Source organism: Hypomesus transpacificus, chromosome 23, assembly GCF_021917145.1.
Source record: "Hypomesus transpacificus isolate Combined female chromosome 23, fHypTra1, whole genome shotgun sequence".
In the NCBI taxonomy this organism is placed as follows: Eukaryota; Metazoa; Chordata; class Actinopteri; order Osmeriformes; family Osmeridae; genus Hypomesus; species Hypomesus transpacificus.
Genome location: NC_061082.1, coordinates 15,706,921 through 15,719,774, shown reverse-complemented (window position 1 = coordinate 15,719,774; position 12,854 = coordinate 15,706,921). Strand labels below are relative to the sequence as shown.

Genomic DNA, 12,854 nt, shown 5'->3' with positions numbered 1-12,854 from the left:
CTGACCAGGTAGACAGCTATAGTAAAGATCTGACCAGGTAGACGGCTATAGTAAAGATCTGACCAGGTAGACAGCTACCGTAAAGATCTGACCAGGTAGACAGCTAAGGTAGACGGCTATAGTAAAGATCTGACCAGGTAGACAGCTAAGGTAGACGGCTATAGTATGGGTGAAGTCAGCTACCTTGACGAGCCATGCCAGGAAGAAGATGAGGGTGATGAAGTAGAAATAAGAGCGCCAGCGGGGGAAGCTATCAATGGCTCGGTACATGAGGAACACCCATCCCTCCTGGGACGCCGCCTCGTACACCGTGAAAATGCTGGTTCCTGGAGGGTGGAAGGGGGGAGGGGTCACACGCGGGTAAGACAGGAAGGCAGACACAAACAACGGCGTGGACTCGACGTCCTGCTCCATCGCCGAGGTGTGTGTATGCCTGGGTTAGGCTCGGAGGATAACGGGAATGTGTATGGCACGGTGGTCGAGGCATTGGATTGCAGATCGAGAGTTGGGCAGAGATCCAATCAGCCCTTATCAGTAGTGTTTGAGAAAAGCGAAATGAACACGTTATATAACATTACGACTTGTAAAGCGTCTTCAGCTGACCACTGACCAAGCAGCAGTGGACACAGTGCTGCTGTTTTACTATCTATATGCATGCTTCAGATTCATTGAGGAGGACCGCTCCAATTGTCTGAAGTGCTCACAAATGACCATCGAGATGCTTTAGATCCCATTTGTAGAGATCCTTTTGAAAGAACACTAGCTTTCTCTATCACTAACCTGATTGGTGGATGGGGGGGACTTTTAGTACCAGAAAGCTAGTCATCTAGAAGAATGGGACCCCAGCAGCTAGCAGCGCCATTTGTAGCAGCAGTAGGAGGCGTTACCCTTATGAAATAGCCCGCAAGGAAACACCTGACCACACACAAACACCAGTGTCGGAGTTAATCCCTATTTTGTCTCTTTTCATACCCACAAATGTTACCTTTCCTTTCACACAGTTCACTCCTCCCTCCCCCATCTATGGCCCCCCACCCAAATCCGCCTCCCGTCTACCATCTCTTTTCTCGTTAATCAAACAACAGGCTCTTTCTCTCTCGCTCTCTCTTTTACTTTCTCTCTCTCTCTCTCTCTCTCTCTCTCTCTCTCTCTCTCTCTCTCTCTCTCTCTCTTTCCATAATTTAGAGATTAGTGCCTGGAGTGTACTGTGTCCTGACAGTGGATTTGGGCCTCGCTGAGCTGATAAGAGAGCAGCTCGAAGCCGCTTAGCGACACAGCAGCCGGGATCCTGCTGTCTGCTCCCTGCGTCCTACTGCCTGCTGCTAACTGCCTGTTTCCTCCTGTCTGCTGCTAACTGCCTGCTTCTTACTGCTGCAGCTTACTGCCAGATGCTCACTGCCTGCTGTTTACCGACAGCATCCTACAGCGAGCTACTTACTGGCTGCTTCCTCTGATTTGGTGCTTACAGACTACTTCCTACTGCCTGCTTCCTAACTTTCTTCTGCTTCCTGCCTGCTTTTTAACCGCCTGCTCCTTACTGCCTGCTTCCTACTGCTTACTGCCTGCTTCCTATTGCCTGATTCCCACTGCTTACTACCTGCTTCCTGTCTGCTGCTTGCCTGTTTCCTACTGCCTGCTTCCTACTACCTGCTTGCCTGTTTCCTACTGCCTGCTACTTGCTGCCTGCTTCCTACTGCCTGCCCTGGACGCCCAGAGCATTAAGGCCGTCAGATATGCTGGTTTCCCGGAGCTCCCCGCAGCCTCCATCTCCCCAGCAGGGTGGTAGTTGTTATGGAGGCTCTCCATCCGTACAAGCCATTTTGTACCCATGTGCTTTGTTGGAAACACAGGAAATGGCCAGGGCAATGCAAGAGGACAATGGAGCCGAAAATAACATAATTAGTAAAAGGTGTAGTGCTTGTGTATGTGTGTGAGTGTGTGTGAGTGAGTATGCATGTGTGTGTGTAAGTGTGTGTGTGTGCATATGGGTGCGCATGTGTGTGTGTTACTGTGTGTGAGTGTGTGTGTGGGTGGGTGAGTGTGCGTGTGGGTATGTGCGCGTGCCTACCCAGCTCATTGAAGCCACTGTATCCCAGCTCCTGCCTGCTCAGACCCAGCTCCTCCAGGTCCATACACTTGAAAGCCAGAGGACACTGGTATCCTTCACCGTCCGGGGAGCAATGGGTGTCTGGGATAGCCAGGCTGTTCCACGTCACGTTCCTGATCTCACACACACACATTCACACACACACACACACACACCAAACACACACCGACATTATAGACACGCGTGAAACAAACATTTTTGGAGCAGACAGGCATGCCGCAACACAGGTTATTCCGCTAGATCAACGACAGTCGGTCGTTAACTTTCAAAATTATTTATGTGCGCGTTTCACACGACCTGGAAGATGAGCCATGAAAATAAAAGGCTATTACGCGTATTTGGGCGACACAAACCCCCCAGCCCTCCTCCACCATCCCTTCTGTCCTCCCCAGGTCTTCTAGCCGCAGGTGTTAGTTCAGGGGCGGCTTAATGTCGCTAATGAAAAGTAATGTCTTCCAAAATTGGCCGGCCAGACATCCATCCAGGCTGTTTATCAAGGCCCCCACCACATTCAGAGTTCATTTATTGCCGTATCACAAAGGGCAATCACGGGCGCGGTGTTGAATCCTGATCCAGATAATTGCGCCATGGAGGATAATAGCTAATACCACAGTGTGTTATCTGAGACGCCCCCCCCCCCCCCCCCCCCCCCCCCCCGTCCACGCAACACGCAGATGATAGATCAAGCGTCAAAAGAAGAGAGCGAGCCGAGGGCCCCTTGGACAAAAGGTTTGAGGAGTCGCACTGAAAAGCCAGTGCGGGAGAAGGGATGGTGATTCGTTTGCATTCGGTGTCCATTCCAATCTGTGCCACACACTCCCAATCTAGCATCACGGGTCTGGCAGGTTGAGGAGGATAGAGCCACGTCCTGTCCTGGTCGCTGGAAATGGGAATTTAATGGGATTCACAGGTGGGTCTCTCTCCGTATGGCTTTTAGAGATTGGCAAGGTCAACGGGAATTATCGATGACATGTGAGGGGGGGAAAAAGGGGACGACCCCATTTTCTTCACAAATCCAAAAGCCTTTTCATCCAATATATAACTACCAACACCTCAGCATTTAAAATTCCCTCTCTCTCTCTGTCAGTCTCCATCTGAATCAAATCCACACCCCCACCCCCCTCCGTGCATATGTGTGTGTGTGTGTGTGTGTGTGTGAGAGAGAGAGAAAGAATGGCCTGGGGCTGTGTGACTTTGTGCCAAGGGCATATGGCTGTTAAAGATCAGTCACAGGCAACAACCCTGATATGACATATGTCTGAATACCTACCTCTAACACACACACACACACATCAGGGGGATTTGGAGACCGGAGCCTAATAATCAACAAATCGCAAACGGACCAGCCACTCTGCTCTAATCAGGATTAGGTTCTGGACTAGCCAGTAAGATCTGCTGGTGCCCCTGGGGGCAGGCTGCGGGGTGGGGGTAAATACGGGCAACTTGAGGCCAGCATGGACAGGAATGAGTTTAAGCATCGAGCCCAGACAATGAAGGAAATGTTCATTATTATGATTAGAACTCTCGCCGGAGGCAGATCTCATCTCCGTTATGGCGATGGACGCTCCTCTGCTCACCATCTTTCCCTCCGGGCCTGTCTCGCTCTCTCCTCTCGGCACACTCATATTCCACATCCAAATATGAAACTCCTCTGCAAAGGGGAACAAAACACCCACCCACACAAACTAGACAAAAGGTCTATGTGCTTGTGTGTGAACTTGAATAGACAATTAGTATCCACCCATGTTTATTTAACCATGTACTGTATTTAACAAATATACCGGTAATAGCACATTTTTGTTTTACTCAAGGTGCCAATTTCCCAGAATTCAGTGTTTGGCAGCAAGAATTGACACCCAGATAGATATTTATGAGGCAGTAAAACCTACAGCTGGAATAATAACTCTCATTTTTGGTCACAGTATGAGAACATCCAGCATGTTTGTATAGTGATGCAACAGGCCTGGATCATGCACACTCATCTGCAACAGTTTCAAACTAGAAATGATTACAAAGCCATCAAATCCGAAAATGCACTGACGAGCCTCGGAAATGTTTGGTCGGGCCAGTTTGTGATTTACGATCAAACGCTTCGTTCTCACCCTTTCTCGGTGTCGTTGGTGACGCAGTGGTGGTTGAACGTTCCAAACATCTGTACTCCCAGGATTCCGTAGAGGAGGAGGAAGAACAGCAGGAAGATGGTCACACTCCAGATCTGTTCCCCCGATCGCCTTGGGACATGAGGGAGACGACAGAGGTTGGTCCCGGCTTCCATCCGAACCCTGAGTGAACTATGGAACCTCTTACGTACTTGAGGATGTTGGTGATGCGCGAGCGCGGAAGCTCAAAGCGGAAATAGATTCGGAAAGCCCGGATCATGATGAGGGCTCTGGGGATTCGGAGCATTCCCCAGGGAGACATCTGGTCCACCAGATCTGCTATCTCAAACACCTGCAAGGGGGTGGGGTGGGGGGGAGTGGAGTGGAGTGGAAGGGGGGGGGGGGATTGCCAGAATATAAAAACTCAGATGAAGTATCCAAGTTCCAACACTTTCTGGAACCAACTGAACAAGCAGCGTTCGATGTAGCGCTGACAGAGGCACCCCTGGTACTGTTGTAGAACCAGCAACACCAGTAGGGATGTGACATCACTGCTAGTACTGAGGTTGTAGCTGTGACAGTCAACATAGCACTAGTGGGGTAGTAAATGTGACATTACCTGTACCACTATAGAGGTATTGAAGGTGACAGTACCTGTAGCACTAGGGACACCCAGAGGAAGAACACCATGAAGCCATCGAACATACACCAACGGTCTTTCACGTAGGAATTATCCCCCTGGACAGAGAGAAAGAAAGAGGGGGTTGGCATTAACCAGCCCCGTGACTATGGGAAAATGTCGACACCACACTCCGACCACACGCTTAGAAAAAAACGAAACAAAAACGGAATCAAACATCTTCCTTTGTGCAACTAGTCATTATCGCGGTGGTTCATGACAGGACTAAGAGATGGAGGAGCAGTAGGATGTGGAGGAGGAATAATTGGAGGAGGAGGAAGAAGAACAAGACCTGGAGACGGAGGAAAGAATAGAAAAAGGTGGAGGAGTCAGAGAAGACGGAGGGAGGAGGAGGAGAATGGGGGGGGGGGGGGAGTAGAGATGGAGAAGGAAGTAGGAGGAGGATAATTGGAGTATCAGTAATGCATTCGCTTAAGCTAACGCATAACCAGGTGGAAGATAACAGACTGACCATGTCTACATAAAAAATAGGACGAGGGAAGATAGAGTACCAGAGAGAAAGAGAGAGGCAAACAACCAGTAGGTTCATGGTTTCCCATAGAGCTAGGCTACTTCATTCTACTACTGGTAAATCATTGTGTGTATACGATACATGTGTTGTGGCATTACAAGGACAGGTAAAAGAAGGGTGTTACATTCCCACACTAGATCGAGTGCCACATCATAAAATGGCCGTAGTTGCACACACTACATCTCCCAGAAAGCCTGCACACTCAGAGCAGAGGAAGAGCAGAAGAGTAGTAGAGGGGACGAGAGGGGAGAAGAGGGGAGCAAAGGGGGAGCAGAGGGGAGAAGAGGGGAGCAGAGGGGAGAAGAGGGGAGCAGAGGGGGAGCAGAGGGGAGCAGAGGGGGAGCAGAGGGGAGCAGAGGGGACAAGAGGGGAGCAAAGGGGGAGCAGAGGGGAGAAGAAGGGAGCAGATGGGAGCAGAGGGGGAGCAGAGGGGAGCAGAGGGGGAGCAGAGGGGGAGCAGAGGGGAGCAGAGGGGAGCAGAGGGGGAGCAGAGGGGAGCAGAGGGGAGCAGAGGGGGAGCAGAGGGGAGCAGAGGGGAGCAGAGGGGGAGCAGAGGGGGAGCAGAGGAGAGCAGAGGGGAGCAGAGGGGGCCAGAGGGGAGCAGAGGAGAGCAGAGGGGGGCAGAGGGGGCCAGAGGGGAGCAGAGGGTAGCAGAGGGGGAGCAGAGGGGGAGCAGGGGGGGAGCAGAGGGGGAGCAGGGGGGAGCAGAGGGGGAGCAGAGGGGAGAAGAGGGGGAGCAGAGGGGGAGCAGAGGGGAGAAGAGTGGAGCAGAGGGGAGAAGAGGGGGAGCAGAGGGGGAGCAGAGGGGAGAAGAGGGGAGCAGAGGGGGAGCAGAGGGGGAGCAGAGGGGGAGCAGAGGGGAGCAGAGGGGGAGCAGAGGGGAGCAGAGGGGGAGCAGAGGGGGAGCAGAGGGGAGCAGAGGGGGAGCAGAGGGGAGCAGAGGGGGAGCAGAGGGGAGCAGAGGGGGAGCAGAGGGGGAGCAGAGGGGGAGCAGGGGGGAGCAGAGGGGGAGCAGAGGGGAGAAGAGGGGGAGCAGAGGGGGAGCAGAGGGGAGAAGAGGGGAGCAGAGGGGAGAAGAGGGGGAGCAGAGGGGGAGCAGAGGGGAGAAGAGGGGAGCAGAGGGGGAGCAGAGGGGGAGCAGAGGGGAGCAGAGGGGGAGCAGAGGGGGAGCAGAGGGGGAGCAGAGGGGAGCAGAGGGGGAGCAGAGGGGAGCAGAGGGGGAGCAGAGGGGGAGCAGAGGGGGAGCAGAGGGGGAGCAGAGGGGAGAAGAGGAGAGCAGAGGGGAGAAGAGGGGGAGCAGAGGGGAGCAGAGGGGAGAAGAGGGGAGCAGAGGGGAGAAGAGGAGAGCAGAGGGGAGAAGAGGGGGAGCAGAGGGGGAGCAGAGGGGAGAAGAGGGGAGCAGAGGGGAGCAGAGGGGGAGCAGAGGGGAGCAGAGGGGGAGCAGAGGGGGAGCAGAGGGGAGCAGAGGGGGAGCAGAGGGGAGAAGAGGGGAGCAGAGGGGAGCAGAGGGGGAGCAGAGGGGGAGCAGGGGACAAGGCTGGAATGAGCTGGGCAAACAGTCTTTGTAAATGTCAACTACACAGGAAAGTACCTTAATGACTAATGAAATTACCTGAGTTACATATTAATAACCTGCTTATCGTACCATTTTAGTTTTTTCATGAAGTTCTTCTTAGAATCTTCTGTTTGTGCCTGCTTTCTATTGCGCTGCCCTACCATAGCCTGCCCTGGTAGCCTCTCAGGATATCAGTGTGTATTTGCATGCAGGTGTTTGTGTGTGTAAATCTGATACGCAGTGCAACTGGCTCCTAGGGAGACAAATGGCCATGATGTAGCTTGAATGATGGCATCAGGTGGAGTGCATATTGATTTTAAGTATGTATACAGTACTTCCTTAGAAACCCTCAGATCTCACACACAGACACACACACACACACACACTCATACTCACACACACCAACACCACCCGTCACTCTGCACTATTGAGCTGTGACAAGGGTGCAATGGTGGATGTTTAAAACTGCCCGTACCTAGCACATCCTTAAAATCTATAACAAGGGCCAATATATTTACAGGGCATCCTCCTAAACTAACTCGCAAAACAATGCCCCGAGTCATAGATAAAGCTGAAGTCACAATTCAGGCGGATGTTGCAGATTATTAGATTTATGAATAAGATCTATCACCCCGATGTGTAACGTGGCATGTTGTTGATATTCACACTGACATATTTCCAAAGACACTGCCGCACACACACCGTTGTCCTTTCCATCTCTCTCCCACACGCGTACGTACACACACACACACACACACAGAATAGAGAATGATTAGCCGTCGTCCCTTCAACACGGGGATGACAGATGCTAACGGCCCATATTGACCCTCTCAGACAGGCAGAACTCGAGTCCAAATGACTCAGCTGTTATTCCACCCTCTCCGGAAGCGGCGGGATTCGCCGCCTCGCCGAAAACCTCCCTGTCTGAGCGCTTGTTATCCCTGATTTGCCAATCAAGCTGTCCACACTTTCCATAGCAGTAATTAGGCTCTTTCATCGGCCAGATGTCTGTTTTCTGGGTTGTTCTATAGGAGGCTGTCTGTGATCCAAACAGTGTTGAAGGATCAGAGGGGCCCAGTCAGGCCCCTTGCTTCAGACTGACGGAGAGATGGAGAGGCTGAGAGGAGTGGTAGAGCACTGGAACACCATGAGGTGGTGGAAAGCAGTATAAATGTTTTATTGCGGTGAGTTAGGGTTGGCGGAAAAGGGAAGTAACCCCTCACTTGACCGATGCTCAATCAAGGTTTTTCTCAGCACATAACTATTCCAGCTGTTATAGCACTGTACGAAGCTACTGTGGGCTTCAATCACGTTGGGCTACTGTGCTTCAATCACAAACACAGGACACTCAAAGCCTAAGACTCAGTCCTTCTCCTGTTTTGACTGAGGACACTGAGAGGCAACGAGCAGAAAAATGAATACTAAGAAGCTACTCCTTCTCTCAAATGGACACAGTCCCAGTGCGGCTGTGGATCTTTCTTCAATACACGCACAGTCATGCACATTTATAACTCTTCAAGGACGTTTTGAATGTCGACGTGTCGTGTCTTTTTACCTTGACAATTCCTCGAATGTGCATCTTGGCGATCATCTCCGCGGTGTAGAGGAACATGAGGAGGGTGTCCAGGGTGAAGGTGACGTACTGCAGGGGGGGGTAGTGCTCGAACGTCTTGGGGGTGTTCATGCACACCGAGATGACGCTGACGATGGCACAGGCCCTCAGCAGGCTGTGCACCCACTAGGAGGAACAGTCAGGGAAAGTCCAAGCGGAAATTCATGGCGATGAAAACGACCCCAAATACACCATTCCTTCTCGACACACATCAAGTCGAAATGTGTTTGCGTAGCCCTTTTTCACAAGCCATTTCACGCAGGGCTTTACATACGCCCATGGAACTGACCCCTCGGCCCACCTAAAACCCTCAAGGAAGACAACTCCCAGGAAAACTTTGATTTGTATTCATGAGTTGTTCCTTTTATGACGAATACTCGATCGCTAACGGTGACCTCTTGGTTGGGTCTGCTGCACCTTGCTGAAGCAGAGAGGTCCTGAGTCAAAGAGTGGATTGTCATTCACAGGTTGGTCACTCACTGGCTTGTTGATCCAGAAGATGTCAGCGCTGTCAGCCAGGGTCTCGTCCGGCCCAAAGTCTGTCATGGCCTGGGCTTCGACCCGCGAGCTCTGCTTTCTCTTCAGCATGCTGGGGCTGGCCGTGCTATACAGGGAGTGGATCTGAGAGACACAACCAGAAACACAGTCACCCATGCCAATGAGATGACGCCAACAGGGTCAGGGGCGACTGGCCGCACCACGTCTGAGCATAGACGGTAGCCGACAAGTCCTGCTTTTCGTATACCTCAATATCTACTGTTGACTATTTATTTAGTTTCATTGTTCAATGTCTTGCGTGCGCTACGTTAGACGCTTTTATCCAAAGCGACTTCCGAGAGAGAGCTTTACAAAGTGCATAGGTCACTGATACCTGCGCTACCCGCTTTGTCGAATAGGGAACCAACTGCAATGCTCAGAAGTGGATGGCCAGTTCGGGGGTTTGTTTTGGGGAGGTTTTTACAGAAAAGAAAAGTACAGTTGAATATCAAACACCATGTGTCGTGTTGTTGAATGGTATGTGACACACATGGAAGACGGGACATGTATGTGTATCCACACTGGAACAGCTTCACACAGACTTACCCGGTACAAGTACAAAGATCACCAGTCATCATCTCCATCATGCGTGTGACAAAAAAGAGGTGACGGCAGGGTTCTCCCTACCATGCCGTGAGTGCAAGAGTTAAGAGGTTGCGTGTGTGTGTGCGTGTGTGTGTGAGCGCGTATAAGAGAGGGAGAGAATATCGGGGGCCATTTCAACAGAAGTACACAGGGAGAGGTGACACCCTCAATGGAGACAAAGCACACATACCAAAGGGAAAAGTAAAGCTGAAATTGCTCCAGCACTGCACATAACATGCGATCAGGCATACCCTGTAAATAACACACAACAGTTAGTCAACAGCATGGCATATATGGTGTACATGTACAGTACAGAACCCACATCTACAGTAACATCCGGCACCATCGTCTGACATGGAGGCATATATGCAACGGGATGGGAGGGACCAGGAGAGACCATGTGACTCACTGTGAGGCTCCTCATTGGTGCGTTCATCCCCGGGTCGCAGAGGGGTGGAGAAACCAGCCAGAGAGAGAAGCGTAGAGGGAGGGAGGAGGAGAAAGAGAGAGACTCAGCTCCTGGACATCACAGTCCTAGGGTGAGTGAGAGAAAAGTAAGAACAGTCTAAAAATAGCCTAACAGGTAATACATTTGAACTTTTAACCCTCCCTCAGACATTCACAAAACATACACAATACACGCACATTTATCTAATAAGCATATGTCCAAAATGTCCAATGCTGAAATGTGTCATTAAACCAAAAAGTTTCATATTCTCATTATTCAGACAGTGAGCGCGCCTCTGATGCTGTCTGCCTGCAGATCGCATGATGCCACAGTTTGTTGACCCGTCCCTTCACTCCCTATACAAAGCCACATTCGTAAGCGCTATTCTCGAATGTTCTCCAAGTTTCTACACAGAACATGGCAAACGTTCTACATCCTACACTGAGATTCTAAAATAGACATGCACAATTCCATTTCATCCTGACAGGGTTGATGAGTTGTATAATGGACGTGCTCTTTGATTCCCTCACAGAAAGAAGAAACGGGTTTCTTCTGAAGCCCCGTGTAGTCAGAAGCAATTTGCAATGTAATTGCTACACTTAGCATATGTTGGTAGAGATTTGAAGAAGAGTGAAAACAAAATTACACGGCGTAAGTGCTATAATGTGGGAGTAAGTCGCCAAAGACTGCAATTAGTTTCCCATTTGGAGAAGAGGACGTATTCCTCAGGGACAGGATACAATCACTGGGCAGATAAATTGTAGCTTTGAGTATCTATTAGCTTCAACAAACTTACTTTCTTGGAGTTTGTTTCTCTGTCAGAAAGTGTCTCCTAACTAAAATATACATTGGCAATAGAGCACAACACTTAAAGGGTACTGAGACTATATCACTATTACAGGCCTTCACTTAGTGGCAACTTATCTGAACACAATCTAGCCTAGTCCGACGAAAGAATTAGTTAACAAAATACAAATCAAATACCATAATCAATATTTCAATCAAATAATGTTGTAATCCAGAATACACTCAGTTCTGGAGAAGACTATGAAAAACACAATAAGTAAAGAAATATAACATATTGTCGTGTTTCCATCAATACTGTACCTTTACATAGCAGAAATGTACTCCAGGCCAGTCTACCGCACAATAGTCTAACATTATAAGATGTGAACCGACAGGTGTTTTGGTGTTAAACACAACTATTCATCTGCATGTGACCCCAACCTTGGCATAAACGCACAGCCAGGTCCCTGCCCCAGCTGGAAATCAAACCTGGCTCTCCTGTATACCCACAGAGAGACTATAAGTAGCATCCTTTTGATGTGAGGCAGATGGAACCATTTAGAAGGACACTCTCAAGCATGTCTGAATGTAATTTACGGTATACAGTATACTCAGCATTTTACTTGTATCCAGGCCTTTAAGTTTGTACAAACGGAATGTATAAACAGTATACCACTTTAATAAGCATTTCGTCAGGCATTCAGTAGCCTCGATGCTTATTACGTTCTGATTTCAGATAGATGTAGCTACTGTAGTGGGCACATAGAGGTGTGATGAAAGCATAAGATCAGTCCCACTATGACTATTACAGTTACTTACAACTGTGTTGCAGAGCAACCAACACCACAATACCGCTGGCAACAGTGTCAATGTATAATCACGTATTTGTAATTTCCATTCATTTTAATAAATTGCAGCAAGTTTGAATTCAATGTAGGCTGTAGCCTCATAGGCCTGTGCATTATCTGCGTCCATTTTGAGTGCTACCTTTGTTGTTGTCCTTCAGTGACACACCTGCCACCACAAATTCATTTGGAAATGCATGTCCATATTGAGATTAGATTGAACAAATGAGATCTGCCACTCCAAAGTTACTATGGTAACGGATGGGAGTTAAAATATGGGGGGCTTGAGTGCACTGAACAGTCACAAGCATTACAAGGAAGTATTGAATTACGATTATGTTTTATACGGCACTATAGCATGCTTGTCAAACGTGGATGTGATTATAATGAAACCCCGATGGAAAATCAGGGTTTTAAATAAAGGCCTGACCAGAGCCAGCTGCCTGTAGTTCCCGGAGAACACCGAGAAACGGAGAAGAATCTGACGTCTCGCGCAAGGCGTTCACAAGACTCCTCGCGGTATTCGGTAGTGTGTCAAGGTAATACAGTATGAGATCAGAAACATGGTAGATCACTTACGCGGTACGTGTGTGTAATTTCCTTATCGCAGTGTCGTTCTATCCATGACATCAGCTGTTTTTCCGGTGTGTGTTGTGATGATGGAGAGAGTGGGTGCGCGCGCGAGCAGCAATCACATCAGCAACTGAGCGGATGCAACGGTGACGGTCGCGCGCAATCTCCCCTAGCAACAGCCAATAGGCTCATCGGGCATGCTCACTATCTGTCTTCCTGTCTTAGACGTCGGCTACGTTAAAAAGGCACAAATGTTATAGCTAACCTAGTTATTCCAATATTTGCAGAATCTTTGTATTAAGGACAATGTTGATAAAAAGACGAACCAACACCACTAATCAAAACCACTGAAACAATGTAGTCATTTACATTAGAAGACGCTCTTATCCAGAGCGACTAACAGTAGCCAAAGTACAGGGACATTCCCCTTGCCTTGCCCAAGGCACAACGTCATTAGCACGGCGTGGAATCGATCCGGCAACCTTCTGATAAGTAG

At 49.6% G+C, this 12,854-nt stretch overlaps 1 protein-coding gene across 1 annotated transcript in view; it reads right to left on the bottom strand.

Moving 5' to 3' along the window:
* nalcn (sodium leak channel, non-selective) overlaps window positions 1–10,135 on the bottom strand; it is a 60,886-nt gene extending 50,751 nt beyond the window's left edge. The window contains exons 1-9 of the mRNA XM_047047769.1: window positions 10,116–10,135; window positions 9,897–9,958; window positions 9,065–9,205; window positions 8,528–8,710; window positions 4,861–4,944; window positions 4,419–4,558; window positions 4,210–4,338; window positions 2,069–2,220; window positions 184–326 (exon numbers count right to left, since the gene is read on the bottom strand). Of these exons, the coding sequence (XP_046903725.1) occupies window positions 184–326; window positions 2,069–2,220; window positions 4,210–4,338; window positions 4,419–4,558; window positions 4,861–4,944; window positions 8,528–8,710; window positions 9,065–9,205; window positions 9,897–9,938 (1,014 nt within the window). The 5' untranslated portion in view covers window positions 9,939–9,958; window positions 10,116–10,135. The remainder of the gene's footprint in view (window positions 1–183; window positions 327–2,068; window positions 2,221–4,209; window positions 4,339–4,418; window positions 4,559–4,860; window positions 4,945–8,527; window positions 8,711–9,064; window positions 9,206–9,896; window positions 9,959–10,115) is intronic.
* Window positions 10,136–12,854: the final 2,719 nt, after the last annotated feature.